General features: G+C 37.3%; 3 protein-coding genes across 11 annotated transcripts in view; 1 reads left to right on the forward strand and 2 right to left on the reverse strand.

Moving 5' to 3' along the window:
• Positions 1–9,904, reverse strand: part of ZC3H11D (zinc finger CCCH-type containing 11D) — a 26,496-nt gene extending 16,592 nt beyond the window's left edge. The window contains exons 1-7 of the mRNA XM_085569749.1: positions 9,641–9,904; positions 7,554–7,677; positions 5,310–5,486; positions 4,085–4,162; positions 3,876–3,989; positions 2,477–2,596; positions 1,145–1,252 (exon numbers count right to left, since the gene is read on the reverse strand). Of these exons, the coding sequence (XP_085425875.1) occupies positions 1,145–1,252; positions 2,477–2,596; positions 3,876–3,989; positions 4,085–4,162; positions 5,310–5,486; positions 7,554–7,677; positions 9,641–9,904 (985 nt within the window). The remainder of the gene's footprint in view (positions 1–1,144; positions 1,253–2,476; positions 2,597–3,875; positions 3,990–4,084; positions 4,163–5,309; positions 5,487–7,553; positions 7,678–9,640) is intronic.
• RLIG1 (RNA 5'-phosphate and 3'-OH ligase 1) lies at positions 9,864–16,456 on the forward strand. 2 transcript variants are annotated; one of them, XM_085570196.1, is made up of 7 exons: positions 9,864–10,256; positions 11,807–11,924; positions 12,525–12,620; positions 13,004–13,120; positions 13,490–13,684; positions 14,783–14,952; positions 15,507–16,456. In XM_085570196.1, exons 1-7 carry the CDS (start codon positions 9,903–9,905, stop codon positions 15,693–15,695), a joined length of 1,239 nt encoding a protein of 412 aa, XP_085426322.1. In that variant the 5' UTR covers positions 9,864–9,902; the 3' UTR covers positions 15,696–16,456. The 2 variants fall into 2 exon arrangements, with proteins under 2 accessions (XP_085426322.1, XP_021383702.1); XM_021528027.4 differs by having other exon boundaries at positions 9,864–9,992.
• The window catches only part of CEP290 (centrosomal protein 290), a 49,919-nt gene continuing 47,535 nt past the window's right edge, over positions 16,453–18,836 (reverse strand). For all 8 annotated transcript variants that reach the window (XM_085570185.1, XM_077783551.2, XM_085570184.1 and 5 more), the window contains 2 exons: positions 17,506–17,609; positions 16,453–17,225 (listed from right to left, as the gene is read on the reverse strand). In XM_085570185.1, the coding sequence (XP_085426311.1) occupies positions 17,055–17,225; positions 17,506–17,609 (275 nt within the window). In that variant the 3' untranslated portion in view covers positions 16,453–17,054. The remainder of the gene's footprint in view (positions 17,226–17,505; positions 17,610–18,836) is intronic.

Below are 18,836 nucleotides of genomic sequence, written 5' to 3' on the forward strand. Positions count from 1 at the left end.
TTGCGTGGAACATGGTCTCACACGTTAATTAATCTGTGTCATTCCCCAGAAGGGAAGCAAAAGTGCCTGTATTTCCTCTAGCAGAAGAAATCTTGAAGACCAACTCAAAACTTAACTCTAAATGCAAAAATCAGATCATCAGATCATCCTTTCTCTACACTTCATAGGTGTGAACAACACCCATGGCTGAGCCCATGGAGACCAAGCCATGCACTTCTAAGGATGTCTGGCTGTGAATGACTTCTGCCTATAGCATCTGGATACACCCTGGACATGTGCAGTGGATGAACATAACAAAATACTACAAATGAAGGAGATAAATTTGCAACAGCACTGGTTGAACAGGTAAGCCCACTTTCCCTGAACTTCACAAGAAAAGTTGCATTGATAAGTAACCACAGTATTCTTCTCCTGGCGCCGCTACTCTTGGGGAAGATGGGGCTTTGTTCTCCCTTTTTTCCTGCTAACATAAATAAGCACTTTTTGTTCCTGTCATTTCAGGCCAAAATGCAGTAGAAATGCTTTATTTCTGCTTCAGTTTGTGGGATAGTTTAGAGACCAAAATATGTCCTTTTTTTCCCTTTTATTCTAAAACTGCAAAGAAATAACTGGATAACAATCTACTCACAATAACATTTTGTAAATTGACAAATATATTGTGGAACTCTCCTGTGAAAAGGATGAAAGGTTAAGGTACTTTAAGTATAGGCATTTTAATTTGCTATATGTGACTAGTTTTTGATAAGCATACACTATCACAAGTGTTATGCTCTTTCCTTAACTATATTTTTTCCTTGTTTTATTAAGTCCTGTGTTCTGTGAGATACTACCTAGAATCAAATCTGTTTTACTTGTCTGAAGTGGAAAGTGCACAGCATTCCCCATGATCTATCATGAGCATCAAAGACTTTAGTAACTCAGGGACTCATAACTGAATCTATCAGAAGATGAAAACTGGCTGAAAGAAGCAGAATTAAACCACACCATACAACAACTGCTGTCATCTTGCAGTGAAAGAATTCACACTGTTAATCGAAATTTCACTTCAGATTGGTTTTACACAAAATATATAATGTTCAGCACACTTGCAGAGGAACAATAGTAATCTAATCTAAAAATTTGCAAATATATAATAATGAAGTACCTTTCACATTGGAATACTTTGATGTAATTGGTTCTTTTTCCCGAGGTAGTGCCTCAAATCTGTTCCCATCAATAAATGTGTTCCTCTGCATAACAAAACCACCACCTCCTGTAGGAAAGGAGTCTCACAGTTATCAATACGTGAGAGCACCTTGAGAAAGGTGAACAGTGCAAAGAGTCTGCTTTTTAAATGGCATGTTTTTAGCTGAAGTAAGTAGAAACCAAATAGCTGATTTAATAAGGCCCACAAAAATTAGAGAAAATAGTCAGTTAAGCAGAGCTGTTAAATAGTCTGTTAAAAGCTTAAATACATATAATTGTGAACAGAGATTAAATTATTGAATTGTGGTTCAGTGGTAACTGTTTATGCAGACACAAAGAATATCTAAAAAGAAAGATACTTTTGTATATAAAGCTCACAGGAAAAGATGTAGAATGTAAGATTAATTTCTACTTTCTGGAGCTAGCAGACACACCTGTTTGTTCCAAGCTAGAGCAAGCAGCCCTAGCATGGTATTGCACTATTTTTAATTGACAAACTAAGAGAGAAAAAAGAATACTACAGTTATTACTATTTTTATCATTAGTAAATATTTATGAAAAAAAGGACTGAATACCACAAAGTATCAAGCAAATTCAAGGAGAATGGGACATTCTTCAACTTTAATGACATGCTTCAACACTGAACTCAATTGGTCAAACAGTGTGTCTTCATTAAGGTGAACCAAATTTATGCAGAGGGAACCAAGTTTATGCAACCTGTTACACAAGTTGCAGGCTTGCAGTTTTGCTATTTTTCTGTAGGATAACTGAAAAATACAAAGCTCATTCATCTTAAATATGGATAGTCTCACAAAAATAACAGTTTTTGAAAGCATTTTGACTTCAGACAGTCACAGACTCACAGTCACAGAATATTCTGAGTTGGAAGGGACTCACAAAGATCACCAAGTCCAGCTCTTAAATGAATGGCCCATACAGGGATCAAACCCACGTCCTTGGTGTTACTAGCACCAGGCTCTAACCAATTTGTCTGCATCTTTACACCTCCTTTTTCATAACTCCACAGAACCCTTTCTTTCACAAAACCAACTGTAATCTGCATAAAGTTTTTTTTTCCAGTGCAATCCTAAAATAAGCATAATATGTAATTGTAAACAATGCTAATTATTTATTGTTATAATTAATGGCTCAGTGTGAGAAAGAGTGTCTAGAACATGAAGAACATATAATAACTCAAATGCAAAATGAGGAAGTTTAATGCATGCATATTTAGTTATTTTATTTACCACATGACATTCATCAATGAGAAGCTGATGCTACAGTATATTACCTCCATTGTCAAAGGATTTATGATCTGTTCTGGGAATACTCTCTATTGATACCTTCCTTTCTGAACTCTCCTTTTCTTTTCTTGTATTATTAAATCTTGTAGGAATTGTGTTACCATCACCTGGAAAGGCAACAGAAAGAATGTTTAGCTGTGTGTAAGCACAGGTAATGGCACTGACATTCTCTTCTTCCCACCCCTACGAGCCATTGATTAGTTTAGTGCAATTTCTCTTAACCTCTCATTTCATAACCTTCTTTCTCTTTTATTAATTATTTGAATCCTGTCTAGTGTAATGGATGTCTATCTTTCATGCTATGTAAGAAAATATCATAATTCATAGACTAAAGAAGACTGTGCCTCCAAAGTAAAGACCCAGCTATAAATTACCTGCTTGTTCATGTTCTCACTACCCATGAATTATATTTATTAATCCTACCTAAATAAAATTTATGGCATTTTCAGAATGCGTGTCATCATTGTACCTGAAGCCTCAGAGAACTCAACAGAAAAATTGTTTTAGAGAAACATATCAATCTTTTTCTCTTAATGTAGCTAATGATGAATAAAGACACTTCTTAAAAGGTATATTAATGTACTTGTCACTGAGTCTTTCATCTATTGACTAAATATATCTATGTATTTGTTAGAAAGAATTTATCCAAACTATTTTAATAACAAACATTTCAAATTTAGAAATTAGAATAGAATAGTAAATTAAAAACCCTAAGAATTTGGTAAATGTTTATAAATTTGTATTCCTTCAACCTTAATTATATTGGATAGTCCATAATTTAAAAAAATGTAATTCTTTTGTTCTTCTCTTTTACAAGACAATTGAATCAAGTATTCAATCTAAATTTAGTTATAGAAAAGTTTGATTTAACCCTACATTTTGACATCAAGACACCCAAGATAGCCAGCAGAGATCATGGAGCACCTCTGAAGAAGTGGCTCATCTCACTCTTTGGCACTGTCTGGTGATTCAATAAAAAGGAGATTCATTGGAGTTCCTGTCTCTCATTTTCACCAGAGAGCCTAGATGAGAAATTAAACTACATTCCTAACCTTGAGATGGTAAAAATTAGACTGCATAAATCTTTATAATGAAATTATATGAAATACCTATGCTGTGTATATCATAAAAGATTGGGTTAATAGCCCATTTCTACATTTTCCATACACAATTGATGCAGGTCATCAAGACAAGTGTGACTATATATATGGCAAAAATGAATGAAGTTTTTTTGTAATTTGCTGACAAATACAAATATGTTTCTGCAATACTTTATTTTCACTAAATAGAAAAAGCACGGAGGAAGTGCAAACTATGTAATAGTTTCTCCCTGTTACAGCAGTTTTAGTAGTGGTAAATACAATCCAAAGAAATCAAAATACTTGCCTTTCTGCAAGTTTTGTTCAGTAGTTTCCAAGGGTAATAACTCATCTTGCCACGGTGAAGACACAGTTTTTGTTGATTGGTGTTTGTAAGGGTTCTGAATCCCATAATACTCTCCTACACGTGCCCCAAGAGGGGAAAAAAAAAAGCCCTAAAGTTTACTGTATTGGAAGCATTGCTTTTAAGGAAAGAATGATTGATTTCATATTTACCAGATTTATAGCATATATCCCTTATTGCTCTTTCTTCTTCAATATCTATAACAGTCTTAGGCATCCAGTTAGAAACATCTGCAGGAAATATTTGTAAAAGATTAAACCTTAAATATTTCTTAATAATAAAATATGATAATTAATTTTTGTCATTGGTTACTTTTGGTTTTGACTGCAACTGTGCTTCTGGACTGAAAAATGATTACTTACTATTAGGTATTTTCAAGTGCAACGGGATTCCAGTTAAAATGCATTTTAAAAATCAAATCTTTGTTAATTCAAAAGGATTCAAAAATATCTCCAAAATTCATTTCCAAAGTGATCTTTCACAAGGAAATCAGATTCAAGGTGTCACCAGAGAGTGCTTGTCAGAACACTTCTACCCTGTAATGCCTGTTGGCAGAGCTGGTGAAGTAAGTGATCCAGATCTCACAGTTAAAGCTATGAAGATTAGTAAAGCCCTACTTTCTATACTGTTTAAGTGGCATACTCAGGCTGAAACCAAGTTAGGAAGCACTAACACACTAGTCTACCAGCCAAGCTGATGGGCAGTGGGAAAGTGAAAAGTGGCTTGGGGCAGCACAGTAATTTGCTGAATGCATGCCTGAAAGTAGGTCATTCTTTCACTTTTTACTTTCCAGGAATGTGTCATTTGTTCCATCCCCATGAGTCTCTTATCTCTGAGATACAGTTAATGGTTTAACTGTATTAACATATATGTAAATATATGTAAGAACATTCAGTTCAACTAATGGAGAGTTTTGCATCAATTCCCTTTGCTAGATTTAAGAATAACTGTCTAAAAAAATGACTGTCTACAGAGTTTGGTAAAACAGCTAAAAAAATTACTTAAGTTAAAGTCACACAACTATCTTTTTTAAAAAACTTGTGACTTCATCTTCACTGAGGAGTGCATATAGCCCTTGTTCAAAAATGTGTTTGTTTCCAGAAACAAAGTATCTCCTAAATTTGTAATTTCATCCCAAAATTTTGAAGTGTTTTTGATGGCCATTTGAATTGGATCACAGGTATTAGAAACTATTTGTTGCTTACATCTGGTGACTAACAGTTCCAGCATTTAAATATTAGCTGAAAACTATTTCAAAAAACTTTTCAACAACTCTTTTCTAAAAATGTCATGGTTATAACAAATCAATTGTGAGGTACATTGCAAGAGCTGACAAAACCCATTCAACTTGCTTATAAAAGAAAAAAAACTGTTTACAGTTGTCTTCCTCGTCATCATCCTCTTCATCTTCCTCTTCATCATCCTCTTCATCGTCAAGATTTATAATCAGTGGAGGATGAATTGGTACTAAAACATTGTCTTGATTTCTGAGTGAGTCCTGACGATGGGCTAGGTGCAGAATGCCTCCTTGGACATCCTGTTTCAATGGGGTATCTGCAGACAAGAACATTGAATTTCTTTTGTTAGAAAGAAACTAAAGTATCACATCCATGTTGACAGCAGCAGGCACACTTCTGAAAACATTATCAGTATTAGACATTATCTTATGCAGAGGTTGGCAGGAAAGCACCTTCCAACTCCAGAAAGTATGAAAAACACAGGTGCCAACTCCTCTGAAGGGACATGGGCGCTCCTGAATACAGACTTTTGAAAAGGGGAACATTATCATCACTGCACTATTTTAAAAAGCTGCAAACATGCTGTATCAATCCCTACAGTAACCATTTTGAAGAATTTAACAATGCTAAGCACAGGATTGCTTATTTTAAATTTGAATAGTTTTTTTTATATCAAACTAAATCTCAACTCTCATTACTAGGTACAAAATGTAGATTTTGTGAAGGAATGTGAAGACAAAAATAATTTACACTTAATCAGAAAAAAAAATCATAAAATATATTATTTTCCTAAGAAATTTATCTCCACACATAATATTTTCATCAAAAAGGCTTTAGCACTGGGATAACACATTCCAAGAACCAGGAATACAATGGACTAAAAAGTAAAATGATGAAAGATGGTGAGCCTATGAGTATTGTTCAAGTTGACTGATTTTCAACCACAGTAGTCTGCACATTATATTAAAAATCTTGAAGTAAGATATATTTTATATAAGTCTAAAAGAAAGCGTGGGCGTTTTTCTATTATTCCAGTTGTTTTTATTCTTGTGCATCTCTTGCTTGCCTATGAGTAGTATGTATCTCATGTTAAACTTTTCTCATAACATGATTGCAAATTAGACTTGTATTTAATGTAAGAGATGTGAAGATATGATGTAGGATACAACACTAACTTGATGGAGCCCTTTTCAATGTTCAGAACAGGCTATTTTTAGCTCCAGGTAGAATAAGCCAAATTAAACTTAAATTAGTTTAACAAGATTTTTAATTATAAGAACAAAAAAAAAAAAATGCAGGTTTAGTATCTGCAATGCTATTGTGGCACACACAGGCTTTGAACTTGTACATATCTCAGTAAAAAGTAATTGGTCTGTTTTCTAGCTGTGATTGTCAGACATTGCTCTTGCACAGGATACCCTTGCCCACAGAGCCTTTTGGGTACAGTCTCTGACTTGCACCACAGCCAAAAGCGTGCTATGTAAGTGGGAGCTGTGCTGAAGGCAGTATGGGCACTTGGAAAAACAGCACTCCAGGTCTTGCCTTGATCCTGTCTGCTTAGTTAGGCTCCACATGCCCAGACATGACGGCCTACATTTTCCTGGGACAATTTCAGGAACATCAGGGTTCATGGTGACTTTCTCTCCTCACTCCTTCTTCTGACAGCTGTCTTTGTTCTTTGCCCTGAACTCTTACCCTGGTCTAGGTTCCAGCTGTCTACCAGGATTTCTGGTAGTCAAGAGCTACTCTTAGAAACAGATGAGGGAAAAAACCCAACTTGTTTCCAAAAATAAGAGTGCTGCCTTACAGTAGTACTTCAGTCATATTTAACCAATGTTCAAGCCCTACATTTTTATGCAAAACAACAAACTGGAAATATATCTGCACAAACAGCTCTGTAATCTGATGTTATCTCTACAAGGGGCGTCTCGTCCATACTTGTTGAGCTCTATCACCAGATATTTGTGTCCCTACTAACCTCCTCCTCCTACTACACACACACACACTACTTTTGATTTCTCTTAAATTATTACCTGCATACTATTTGAACTACTAGAGAGATTTAACCTATTAGAAATTCAAGTTAAGCAAAATTTTTATTCCATGGATCTCAGCAACATAAATGTGACTTCATTTTTATATCACTAATAGGTATGAAGATTCATAATATGACAGTTAAAATAATTCATGTAGCAATCTTATTCAAATTCCTTTCTTTCCCTTAAACTTGCTGGGTTAGATCATACCTGATTGATTCATCATGGTGCATTTCTTGATCTTAAGTCAATACTTTATTATGCTTTCTTACATAAGCACTGGAAGGACATTTTTGTCTATTTCATTACTCTAATGAGCAAATTGTTGAGAAAATATTTTTACTCACTGTTACTAGGTGGCAAATAAAGTCCATTTATATTACGGGGTTTTCTGTGAAAGAAGTCACAGCTTATCCTCCTACAGCCTACGGGCTCTGTCTCCCAGAAACAGGAGAACTTGCTGTAGTTTTGCTGCAGAGAAAACAGTTTTCAGGTATTGTAAATGTAACAATCAAAATGGAATAAATGGATTAGTACATGCTGTGTGAACATAGGATTGAATATATGACAGTTCACACTGCTATAAACATATGACCGAGATTTTGTGGGACAACATTCTTATAGTTTACGACATTTAAATTCTCTTTTATGACTTTTGTCATAAACTATAAATAGCTCTAAAGTTACTGAGTTAAGTAAATGGTATTTGGTGATGTAAAATTGTTTCTAAATTAGAATAGGGGTAAGACAGTCTACTTGGTTTACTGCGGACTTTTCATGAGCTGGTGGAAAGGAAAAAAATCTCTTAAGTCATTTAACTGACATGTGGCTGAATTTACTTTTCTGTACAATGGAAAAATCAGATCAATCTCCAGTGAAACATGCTGTACAAGTGCAAATCTTGTGCTTGTACTGCCTTACTATTAAAGGACATTAATCTATGGGAAAACATGTGGTAAGAAACAAAACCCAAAAAGATTCACAACAAAAACTAAAAAAATTTGGGACTTGATGTTGGCACTGCTGCTATTACACTGTTCACACCATCTTTGACCTTCAGCTGTTTTTAAAGATGACAAACAAAAACCTAATGGGAATAATAGACTGTCTACATAGATTTGTTTAATTATTGCTTCTTTACTCATACTCATACTGCTACAGTACCTCTATTGATCAATGTGGCACCAGCTAAAAAGTCTGCATAACATCGCAGAGATCACACTTTCACAACACGAGTCACTTCTGTTAGTCATACATAAAACTGTTGTTCTGCATCTCTGTCTTACCAGAGTTAGCATTTTTAAGCACCATCTCTGATGATACAATTCATTTATCCTTATAGCCCAAGGTATCTTTCTCAAACATATGATAAACTTGTAATTCCAAAGAGGCAAGGGCTCATGAGATTTACCCTGAATTCATAAACTCAGGCTTGTATCCTGGATGTGAATGGCATCCCACCTGAGAACTGTAAATGCCAGGTTGGGGGTTATTTCTTAATGAGTTTCTGAGTAATTTTTTAAATGAAGAAAAGGCCGTACTTGAAAATATTGGAATATTTGGAAGGTTCCAGGCATTAACAGCTGTGTCTAAGAGCAGCATCTCTAAAAACTTTTGGATTGTAGTCAGTACAATTGGGCCACCCCCTGAGACACAAAGCCTATCTCCCAGGCATTAACACCTAACTCCCTGACCCTTAAAAATGGCTGGAATAACCAAGAGCCCTAAAACCATCCCTGGATTTTTACCAGTTGGAATGTAAGTACTTCTTTGAATTAAAGCTATTGGCAGTCAGGCAAATCATCTTGTCCCGAAAGCAGTTTTCTTGCAAATGCCAAACCCTCAGATGACATAAAATTCAGTGGATAGTGTAGCTAAAACAAAAGATAGTCTAGGGAAGCATGTGGTACCTTCTCCATGAGGCTGAACTGTTGAACTGAACTGAGAGCAGTTGTTAGCCAGGATGGAATGTTGCATTTTAACAGTTGCCAACTGCTCTTCCAGCTTGGGACATCAGCATGATGCTGCTACATGACCTGTCCAGGATGAACACCTTCCTTTTTCTCTATTGCATCCAAGTAAAATATAGAATATCACATAATTTCAAAGAATTGCCCATTCTACTTCTTTTTAAATTGGAAATTGGAGAGACCAATTTAGTGAAGCTTAAATACCCAACTTCTTTCTTGCTGATGTTAATGTGGTCTTAAAAACAAATCTCCGACAGCACAAAGATACAACAGTCAGAGGAAGGAGTGAGAATATGTGTGACAGAAAGAACCCCGGGCCACCAAGGTCAGGGAAGGAGGGAGAAGGTGCCGGGGCAGAGGGTGTCTCCTGCAGCCCATGCAGGCCATGGCGAGGAGCCGTGCCCCTGCAGCCCATGGAGGTGAGATGCACCCGCAGGGCCCCACGCCAGGGCAGGCTGCTGCACCCAAAGGGGGCTGTGACCCCATGGGCAGCCCGCGCTGGAGCAGGTTCCTGGCAGAACGATAGACTCAGGGGTCCATGGGAGTCCGCTATTGCAGGCGCCGGCGTTGGCGAAAGCGCAGCCGCCCCGGGCGGAGCCGCCGCCCCGCGGGGCCCGTGTCGGACGGGAGGCGGCCCCGCCCCGCCCCGGCGGACTCCATTTCCCGTGGCGCAGCGCGGGCGGGCGCAGGCGCGGCGGCAGCGGCCGGGGCCATGAGCCATGAGCCATGAGCCGGCGGGGCGCGGTGCAGCGCAAGGTGCCGTGTCTGTTCGTCACCGAGGTGAAGGACGAGCCCTCGGCCAAGCGGGAGCGACAGGTGGCTGCGGCAGCACCGGGACGGGAGGACGGGGGGCAGGCGGGCGGGGCTGGGCCCGAGCCCAGGAGAGCCGCTGGGCCGCGGCTCGCTGCCGCACGGAGCGTGCCGGAGTCCCCAGCCACGGCCGAGTGCAGGCCGGCTGTAGATGCAAGGGAGCCTCGCGGGAGAGGCTTGCAGAGGGTTCTCCCGCTGAAATCGGAGAGGAAGGCCCGTCGGAGTGCCGTGTCAGCTCAGCCCGGCGCTTTTCCTGGCACGTGCATACAGGTGTTCACCCTGATGCTGTGTTTGCTTTTTCTAAGTGAAGGCCGCTTCAGCATGGCCGCACGGGGAGCCTGTGTGAAACCATCCTGCCATTGCCGCCTGTGAGCCTCGCAGGAAGAAAAATGACCTTGTATCCTATTTGGTTTTAGTTTTTTCCTTGTTGTTTCCTTTCTGGAATATCAGGCTTATGATAGAAGAAGAATGAGGCTGTGAGATGTGGACACATTGGGGCTGCACACTCATCTGCCTAGCTGCAGACCTCCAGCTTGTGTTCCCTGATTTTAGTAGCAGCTGTGTAGTGAGATTGAATGCAACTGGGGGTGACCTTCTCCCATTGGTGATTGGCTTCTGGATGAAAGAGCTGAAATGATTGCCAAAACAAGAGTATCATAATTGTTCAACTCAGAATTGAACCATCTCAATAATGCTAATACAGGGGTACCTCCCTGTACTGGTGATTCTTCACACAGATAAATGTAACAGGGTAATAGATCTGGAACTGGCACATGCCATTTTTGTTTGGTTGGTTTTGGTTTGGTTTTTTTTTGTTGTTTGTTTTGTTTTTGTTTAGGATTTTTTTTTGTTGCTTTGATTTGGTTTTTGCTTTGGGTTTTAAAGTTCAGGCAAGGATAAAACGTGATTATAACTGATAGGGAAGAAAGGGGGTGGCAAAACCAATGGGAATGTTTTGTCACTACCCTGAAATTTTTGATGTAATCTTCATATATGCTGTTTGTTATGGTTACACGTCTTATAATATGAAACAGTAATGTCATGTAACACAGATTCTCATTTTATGAATTCCACATTCTGTTTCAAGATTTGTGCAAGACAAGGACTTGCTTTGTGTTTTGCTAGCAGAAAGAGTCCAAATTTAAAGACAGAGATGACTGGGGAGAGAAGAGGGAGGTATGGTGATTATAGAGGAAAAGATTTGCATCCAAACACAACTGATTGCATGTTTGCAGTAAAACTGTTAGAGAAGCTGTACTGAAGTCCTAGAAATTTGTACTAGTTGGCTGTTTAAGATCCACAGATCATGTATTTCTTTGCTCTTTTGAAGCACAAAAGTGTTTAACTGACAACGGGGATACTAATTGTTTAATACCAGGATGCTTTTGCTACCTTGCAAAAGCACACTTGCTCTGTATATTGCACTAACATGGTGCTATTGACTTTAATCTCCAAACTGAAAGCTGGGGAGAGCTAGTCAGGATGAATTTCAATTTCCACCCTAATGAAAGGAGGTGGATCTCAAAATGTTGCTGTGTTCGACTGGTTCGACTGGTTTATATGCCCTGTTTAAAGTGGAAAGCAAAATGATCTCTAAATAATAATCAAGGATGGGAAAGAGGGAGAGACTTTACAAACAGATTGCTCTAGTTCTTCTGTCTTAGAGTATTTTACAAACTATCAAGTTTTGAAGAAATTATTAGAAATCAACCCTATAATGTGTAATACTTAAACAGGAGGATATATGGAGGCCAACTGTAAAAGGAGCAAGAATCTGTATGAGAGCAAGGCAGTAACGTAGCCACTTGTCTTCTTTTCAGCCATTTAAAGTTTTGGCAACTGACACTATAACTGGAAAGGCATTAGAGGCAGATGTACACAATGCAGTTCCTACTGAAAAGGTGGATGGAACCTGCTGTTATGTAACAACATATAAAGGTAATGAAGATCCATTTGCAGATTTCTCATGCTGACTAGAACTTGTTTTACTTAGTTTTTCACTTTTTTTTTTGTATGATTTATCTACAGCTGTTGTGAATTCAATACCACAAAATAATAGTTACCATAGACTTAGAAGGTGTTTCTATAGTTATTGTAGCATTTACTCTCTAAAATATATGAAGTATGACTTAAGTGAATATGAACATCCAGGAACTAATAGGAAGTTTTTAGCTTCCTATTAGTAAGTCTTCTTTGCAAACTGGGTCATGTGTCTAATTTCCTTGGGGGAGACTTACAGAAGTACAGAGGTTGGGAGGAATTGAGAAGACTGTGGTTCATTGACTCACTGGGGCTCATGCCTTCGCCTGCAGTTGTAAGGAAATTGTATTCTGCTAGGCAGGTGTGTACATAGAATCTAAAACAGATTTGGAAATTCACATAGTGTACTTTGAATTTAAATAGTGGGTGACTTTGCTTAAAAAATTTCTCTAGTGGCAAATGGGAATTCCTATCTTGCCTATTACGTAGTTGATTTCGGTACTCTGCAGGGTATGGTCACCTCAGTAAAGTGCTCGTTTTGTCTTTGGAAACTCCTAGGACTACCCTATCTATGGGCCAGGTTGGATCGAAAACCCACCAAACAAGGTGAAAAAAGGTTTAAGCAATTCTTGTATTCATTGGAAGATTGCAAAGGTTAGTGAAGATTTCTTTCCTTCTTTTTGACAATGTAAGTTAGCCAGTTAGAAAAACAACTAAGCTAACACGAGAAATAATCAGTTATCCTGCTCCAGTTTTTTTAACATCACCCTTTGCATTGAAGAGCTTTAAACTGGAATAAGTAGCTAAATTTTTAATCCTAATTTTTGAACCTTTAATCTTCGTAAAGGCTAAATGCATCTTTTAACTAGCCTAATGGTAAACCACTTGAGTGTGACAGATGGTGGTACAAAGTAACTGGGACTACTGTCTGTAAAACAAGGTTTAAAGTAATTGTATTTTGATAATTGCATTGAAAGACAACTAAAGCAAAGTTGGTTAACAGTTTACCAAAACCGAAGTGTTGCATTTATGTCCAGAATTTGTTTGGAATATTGAAGAGGATTTCAAGCCTGTTCCAGATACCTGGATTCCAGCAAAGGACATAGAGTTCTCTAATGGCAATCCTTTGCCCGATGAAAATGGACATATGCCAGGTACCTATGATGCAGTACAGGTAAAACTGGGGAAAGGTGTGTGTGAATTTCTGAAGTGAATTACAATTAATTCCAGAGTTAAAAATAGTAGCTAACATATTCAGAAAAAAAAAAATTGTTGTATCATTCATTTGCTGTCCAGAAATGCTTTGTTCTGACACATGGAAATAATTGCAGATTGCTGTACAAACTTACAGGCCTTCAGCTGAAGGCATAATTGTCACATTTGCATTCTTCTGAGATATAACAGTTTTTACTCTTTCTGTTTAGTTAACTAAATAGGGTCTTTTTAATGCATGTAACAGCTTCTAGTTTAACTGCATTTAACATCAGATATGTACTTTGGTAAAATGTAGTGTTTTCTCATAGGTTGGGTGCCCGTGGAGAAGAATAGTAAGCAGTACTGCTGGCACTCATCTGTTGTAAATTATGAGGCTGGAGTAGCACTGGTATTGAAACACCATGCTGATCCAGGGCTTCTGGAAATTAGTCCTGTGCCATTATCAGAAATTTTAGAACAAACATTGGAGCTTATTGGAACCAATATCAATGCAAATCCATATGGTAAGTTTGTATGGTCTGTTCTTAAATACTTTTTTTTTCCTAGTATTTTTGAGGGAAATCAGTGCATTTTCTTTGTGTAAGTTTTTTTAAAGAGTTTTCCAGTAGCAACCTTCTTAGAAAGGAGAGAAGGGGCTGGCTGAAGAAACTCTCACCCAAAAATACTAACCTTAGAAAGCTGAGTTGTCAAGGGACTAGTTATGTCTATTAAACCTCAGTTACTATAAAAATGCATTGCTTTTGCCTTTCAAAAAATATTTTGACTAGGTAAACTGCTGTAAATATTACTATTAAAATACTAGTATAATTTTTAAAGTTTGTTTCTTGGAGTCTTCACTTTTTTGCATGCTCTTTTGATTAATTGAAGTAGAAAACTTCAGCTATATTTGGAGCTCCTAAAATTAGTCACAAGTTGCAATTTTTAAATTAAAAAATAGGAATTTTTTTAAGAAATGTAATTTAGGTTAAATTTCAGTTATGGCTTCTTCCTTTAAAGGCCTTATAATGAGAAACCAATTACGTATGAGCACAAGTGAGTTCTAATTTCTGTGCTTTGCTGTTAGGATAACTTGCAAGGATGCATAGGAAAAATAGTCCTACCTGGTCCTAAGCATTTCCTCAGTATGTACAACAATTGCAACAAAAAGTTCTAATAGCTGTGTCCTTAAATGAAGATATATGTTAACAGGAAAAGGCAATGCAATTGTTAACAGCCCAGTTTTAAGTATTCATGAGAAGATACGCCAGATTTTCAGGAACTAAGGTGTTTGTGCCATTGGTTATGATCTGAAGTGTGAAGGATTTAGCTGGTAGCTTTATGGTGACTGGGGAGGTGACCACAATGAGAAAACAGACTACTGTATAAATCTGTGTCATGTTTATTATATACAAAGGATGCGGTTTTAAAAACATAAATTAAAATGTGAGGAGAGACAGCTGCATTTGATACTTAAAAATGTAATTACTGTTCTGTTAAAGGCAGGATAATATTGTAGTATCTAATAGAAGTTTACCTTTACAGAGTGCTTTAAAGATGTCTGCAATAACAAAAGTGAGGGAACACAGTAACTAGAAGGAAGGTATTTATTTCTTTAAATGTAGGATTGGGAAACAAGAAGCACCCTGTACATCTTCTGGTCCCACACGGAGCATTTGAAATAAAGAATCCACCTGCCTTGAAGCAAAATGACATACTGTCTTGGTTTGAAAGCTGTATGGAGGGTAAAGTTGAAGGAATTGTGTGGCACTGCCATGATGGGTGTTTAATCAAGGTAAGTATGTGGATGGACATGTGGGAAAGCACTGTAAGAATTCATAAAATGTGAAGTACTGTATTCATTTTTTGTCTTTTTTTCTAAATTCTCTAACAGTAAATGTTCTCCAACAAATGAGATGACAGTACAATTAGTGAAGCCACTGAATCACTACAATAACAACATATTGAACTTTTTCATTCCCAACATGCTTATAAAGCAATTGAGAACATATTTTTGTGCCCCTCTGTATATAAATAATTTGTTTTAAAGCTTAATTCCTCTATATAAAAATTAAGTTCGCATTATGTTGACTAACAGAACAAGTATTATTAATTAGAATGTGATTTCTGATTAATTAGCAGGTTTGTATTATTTCTGAACCTGTGGAGGACACCTTGGTTTGCTTTTTGCGCTTTGTTATTCATGTTATAGAGATAACTAATCAATGGTTTTAAGTGCCCTGATGCAGAGGATCCTAAAATCCATAGACACCCACACACTTCCAGGCTGGGAATTGCTGTGCTACTCTATCAAAATGGCTGAACTTATCTTCTTTCCTTTTCTTTTAGCTCCATCGCCATCATCTTGGTTTACCTTGGCCACTTGCAGAAACATACCTGAATTCTCAGCCTGTTGTAATTTCTTTTAATAGAACTAAATATAACTATGACTTTGAACCAAAGAGTTTGTTTCACCATTTTTCAATGTTGGATGGACAAAGGTTTGACAGACTCAAAGATATCAAGTTTGATGTTTGAAATTATTTTTCTTCTAAGTTAATTGTTGTATGTCCTGCATTCCTCTTAGTTGTGTCTATCACAGAATTCTTTATGAATACTCTTCAAGCTTAGGCAACAGCCCAAGTAATACTGTATCATTTTAAGTTTATCCTAAATGACTAATTTTAAATAACAGAGATATGACAGCCAGAGCAGAGATCTAGCTTCCAGCATGTTTATTTTATGAAAAATCCTTAACTTCTGAACACATTCCTGGAAACTGTTAGCATTAAGTGTAGGAAGTATGTTTTCTACCACTGGCTGGTTCTAAAAGCTTTACTAATGCGTGTGATCAACTGGAAAAGTTACATAGGTTGTGCTTCTACAAATGTAATTATTGTTGTATGTTGGTTTGAGACTTACCATCAAGCTTCTTACCTGTAAAAAGACATCAGTTGGGACCAGAATTAGTCCTAAAATTTGACAACTTTTTTTAAAGTTGTAACAGTTTCTTACGGGGGAAAACTTCCTGGTATCATTTAACTGTACATCTGCAGCATTATGCTATTACTTAAAAACCCAGTTAACCTGTATCCTACAGGCATTTGCACTATTTTAGAACAAAAAGAGTAAATAATAGAAAATACGCTAGTTTTATTTTGGAGAACCTAGTAAGTGGAGAGAGACATGACTTGGCTTAGTAATTCCCAATTACAACTGTTTCTCAATTAGGAAACTTTATCACAGGCATATTAAGTAATATAAGGTATATAAATAATAAAGGTGAGACTGAATGATCATTTGAGTTGGCTTTATTTCATCTCTGCTACAAAAGTATACATCCAGCAATATAAAATAAACAAAATGAACAATCAGTTATGTACAAAAATATCACTGGTTTGGCTGGAATATTATAGCCTCATTTTCAGTTCTTTGTTCTTGGATTTTTTAACATTGAGGTAAAAATAACTAAGAATGTAAAAACAGACATCCAGCACACTCATCCTGAGTTCAGAATTAAACGTTATGGTTGCACAAGGCAACAAGAGCAAATTCCTGATCTGGGATTTAGCATGCTTATGTGCTAAAGTATGCTGACAGTTTAAAAGTTTATTAACTTTCAAGAAAAGCCCAAAGTTTCAATTTCACCTGACACCTTATTACCCAAATTAACTGAATTAAAAGATATTATTGCACGGGAGCTGGAAGAGGTAAAAGTCGCTTTTGTTTTGACTGTTGTATATAAATACTGACAATGAACTGTTGAATAATTCAATTCTGCACTCATAGGTGTGTGCAAACTATAGGTGTGTGTAACATAACTTTAAGAGGGTTGTATAATTCCAAGATAAACACAGACAATTTTACTTTTTGTATCAATGATGAGGATACTGAACACTACCTTGAACTATGCTGAATGCCAAACTCTTCACAAAGCTGCTTCAATCTCTCTTCCAAGATAATATTTTTTTTTACTTCCTCCTTGTAGTTATATTTTAGATCCTCAAGTTCTTCAAAAAAGGAAGGATTATAGGTTTCTAGTTCTTGTTTCAGCTCTTTTGTCTCTTCCTGTTGAAAAGAATGGAGTACCACCTTTATCCATAACTTTGTTAATGCCACACAACACTTTGCCTTTTTCTTGAGCGATTATATGATAAGAGAATAACAATCTTGTCCAGAAGCAAAAAACTCCATCTATAAACAGTGTCTTCATAAAGACAAAACAGGCTTTGTAAACAGTGTTTAAAATTTACTTTGTCATTAATTATTAATTCAGCTATTAAACAACTCTTTCTAGCTAACCATAGTTTTGCTTATTATCTTGCCTAGGATGATCCTTGCAGCTCACCTTTAATTTTTGTTTGTCGAGCTCTGTAACCTCCAGTTGTGACTTGAGGTCATCTATTTCTGTCAGCAGCTTGTCAATTTTATCCTCTACAGTTTCATTATGTCCTGCAAAAATAGTGATATTTTAATGAATTTTTAAGTAGCGAAAACCCGTGGCACAAATAATCTTTTTTCAATAATTCCGCATCTCCTGAAAGCTGAAGCAGTTATATAAAGCCAATTGGGATCACCAAAGTCACCTGGGCTTTTCCTTAGTTCTTGTACCTGTTAGGCAGTGGTGTCTAGTTCCTGTGATTGAATGCAGTAGCCCAGTGGCCAGTCTGCTAGCATACCTTTGAGAAATACAACTTGATAAATCCTCTGAATTAAATGCAGGAAGTTTGGAAATACTGTAAGGATCTTGTTGCATATATTCATAATTTCAATAGGGTTAGTTTTGTTTTTTTTCCTCCAGTCATATGGCAGCATGCTGCTCCACAGTGCTCTGCTTTTCCCATCGGACTGATGCCTGCTAGGTCTTAAATCCTTCACAGAGCTGGTAACTGGAAATAAATAGTCATCCTCTAGCATCTTGGAACCCAAAGCCAGAGCTGTAGCAAAGAGGACTTCAATGAATGAATGACATCTTACAGTCTTTTGAGGTTAATAAAGTAAGTGGGGGCAGGTAGTACACACCTTGTGAGGGGAAAATCATACAAAGTTTACAGCCTGTTGGTCAAAATAATTGATTATGGAGATTTTTACTGAAAATTCTCTTCAAAAAGCTTGTGTATGTATCCAAAAATCCAAGACCTTATGTTGTGGTTTAATACGAAAAGAGATTTTCTCAAAAAGATAAAGGTTAAGCCAGTCAGTGACTGAAGTTGGATATTAGCACTTAAGATGACCAACTGAAGACTGAACATGCCTCTGAGAACACAGAGGGTTTAAAAGCAGAATTCGCAAGAAAACTTGCTCTCTAGTTCCAGTCAGAGTGCAGTGCAGACTGTCCCCAGCCCAGCCAGGTGCCTGGGTAGGGGAGGGGAAGGCCCACAGCCTGAATGAGGTAAGGCTGAAGGGTAGAGGGACTAAAACCAGGCTGGTCCCCTGCAGATAAAAGAGCAGAGAATGTCTCTGTTCCCCCGCCAGAGTCTCTCAGAGCGAGAGAGAGACACAATGACGATCTGCCAGCAGTACACCGCAGGGAAGGAGAAAAGCGAGGGGGGAGCAAAGGGAGGTGCCCATCTGTAATCCGAAGAATCTGAGACTTTTAACCCTTCCTTAAAAAATGAAAGCTTTTTAAAAATATTACTCCTTCTCAGTTTAAGAGAAGAAGAGAGACAGCCTGGGACC

The sequence above is a fragment of the Lonchura striata genome, chromosome 1A (genome assembly GCF_050655825.1).
Source record: "Lonchura striata isolate lonStrDom1 chromosome 1A, ASM5065582v1, whole genome shotgun sequence".
NCBI lineage: Eukaryota > Metazoa > Chordata > Aves > Passeriformes > Estrildidae > Lonchura > Lonchura striata.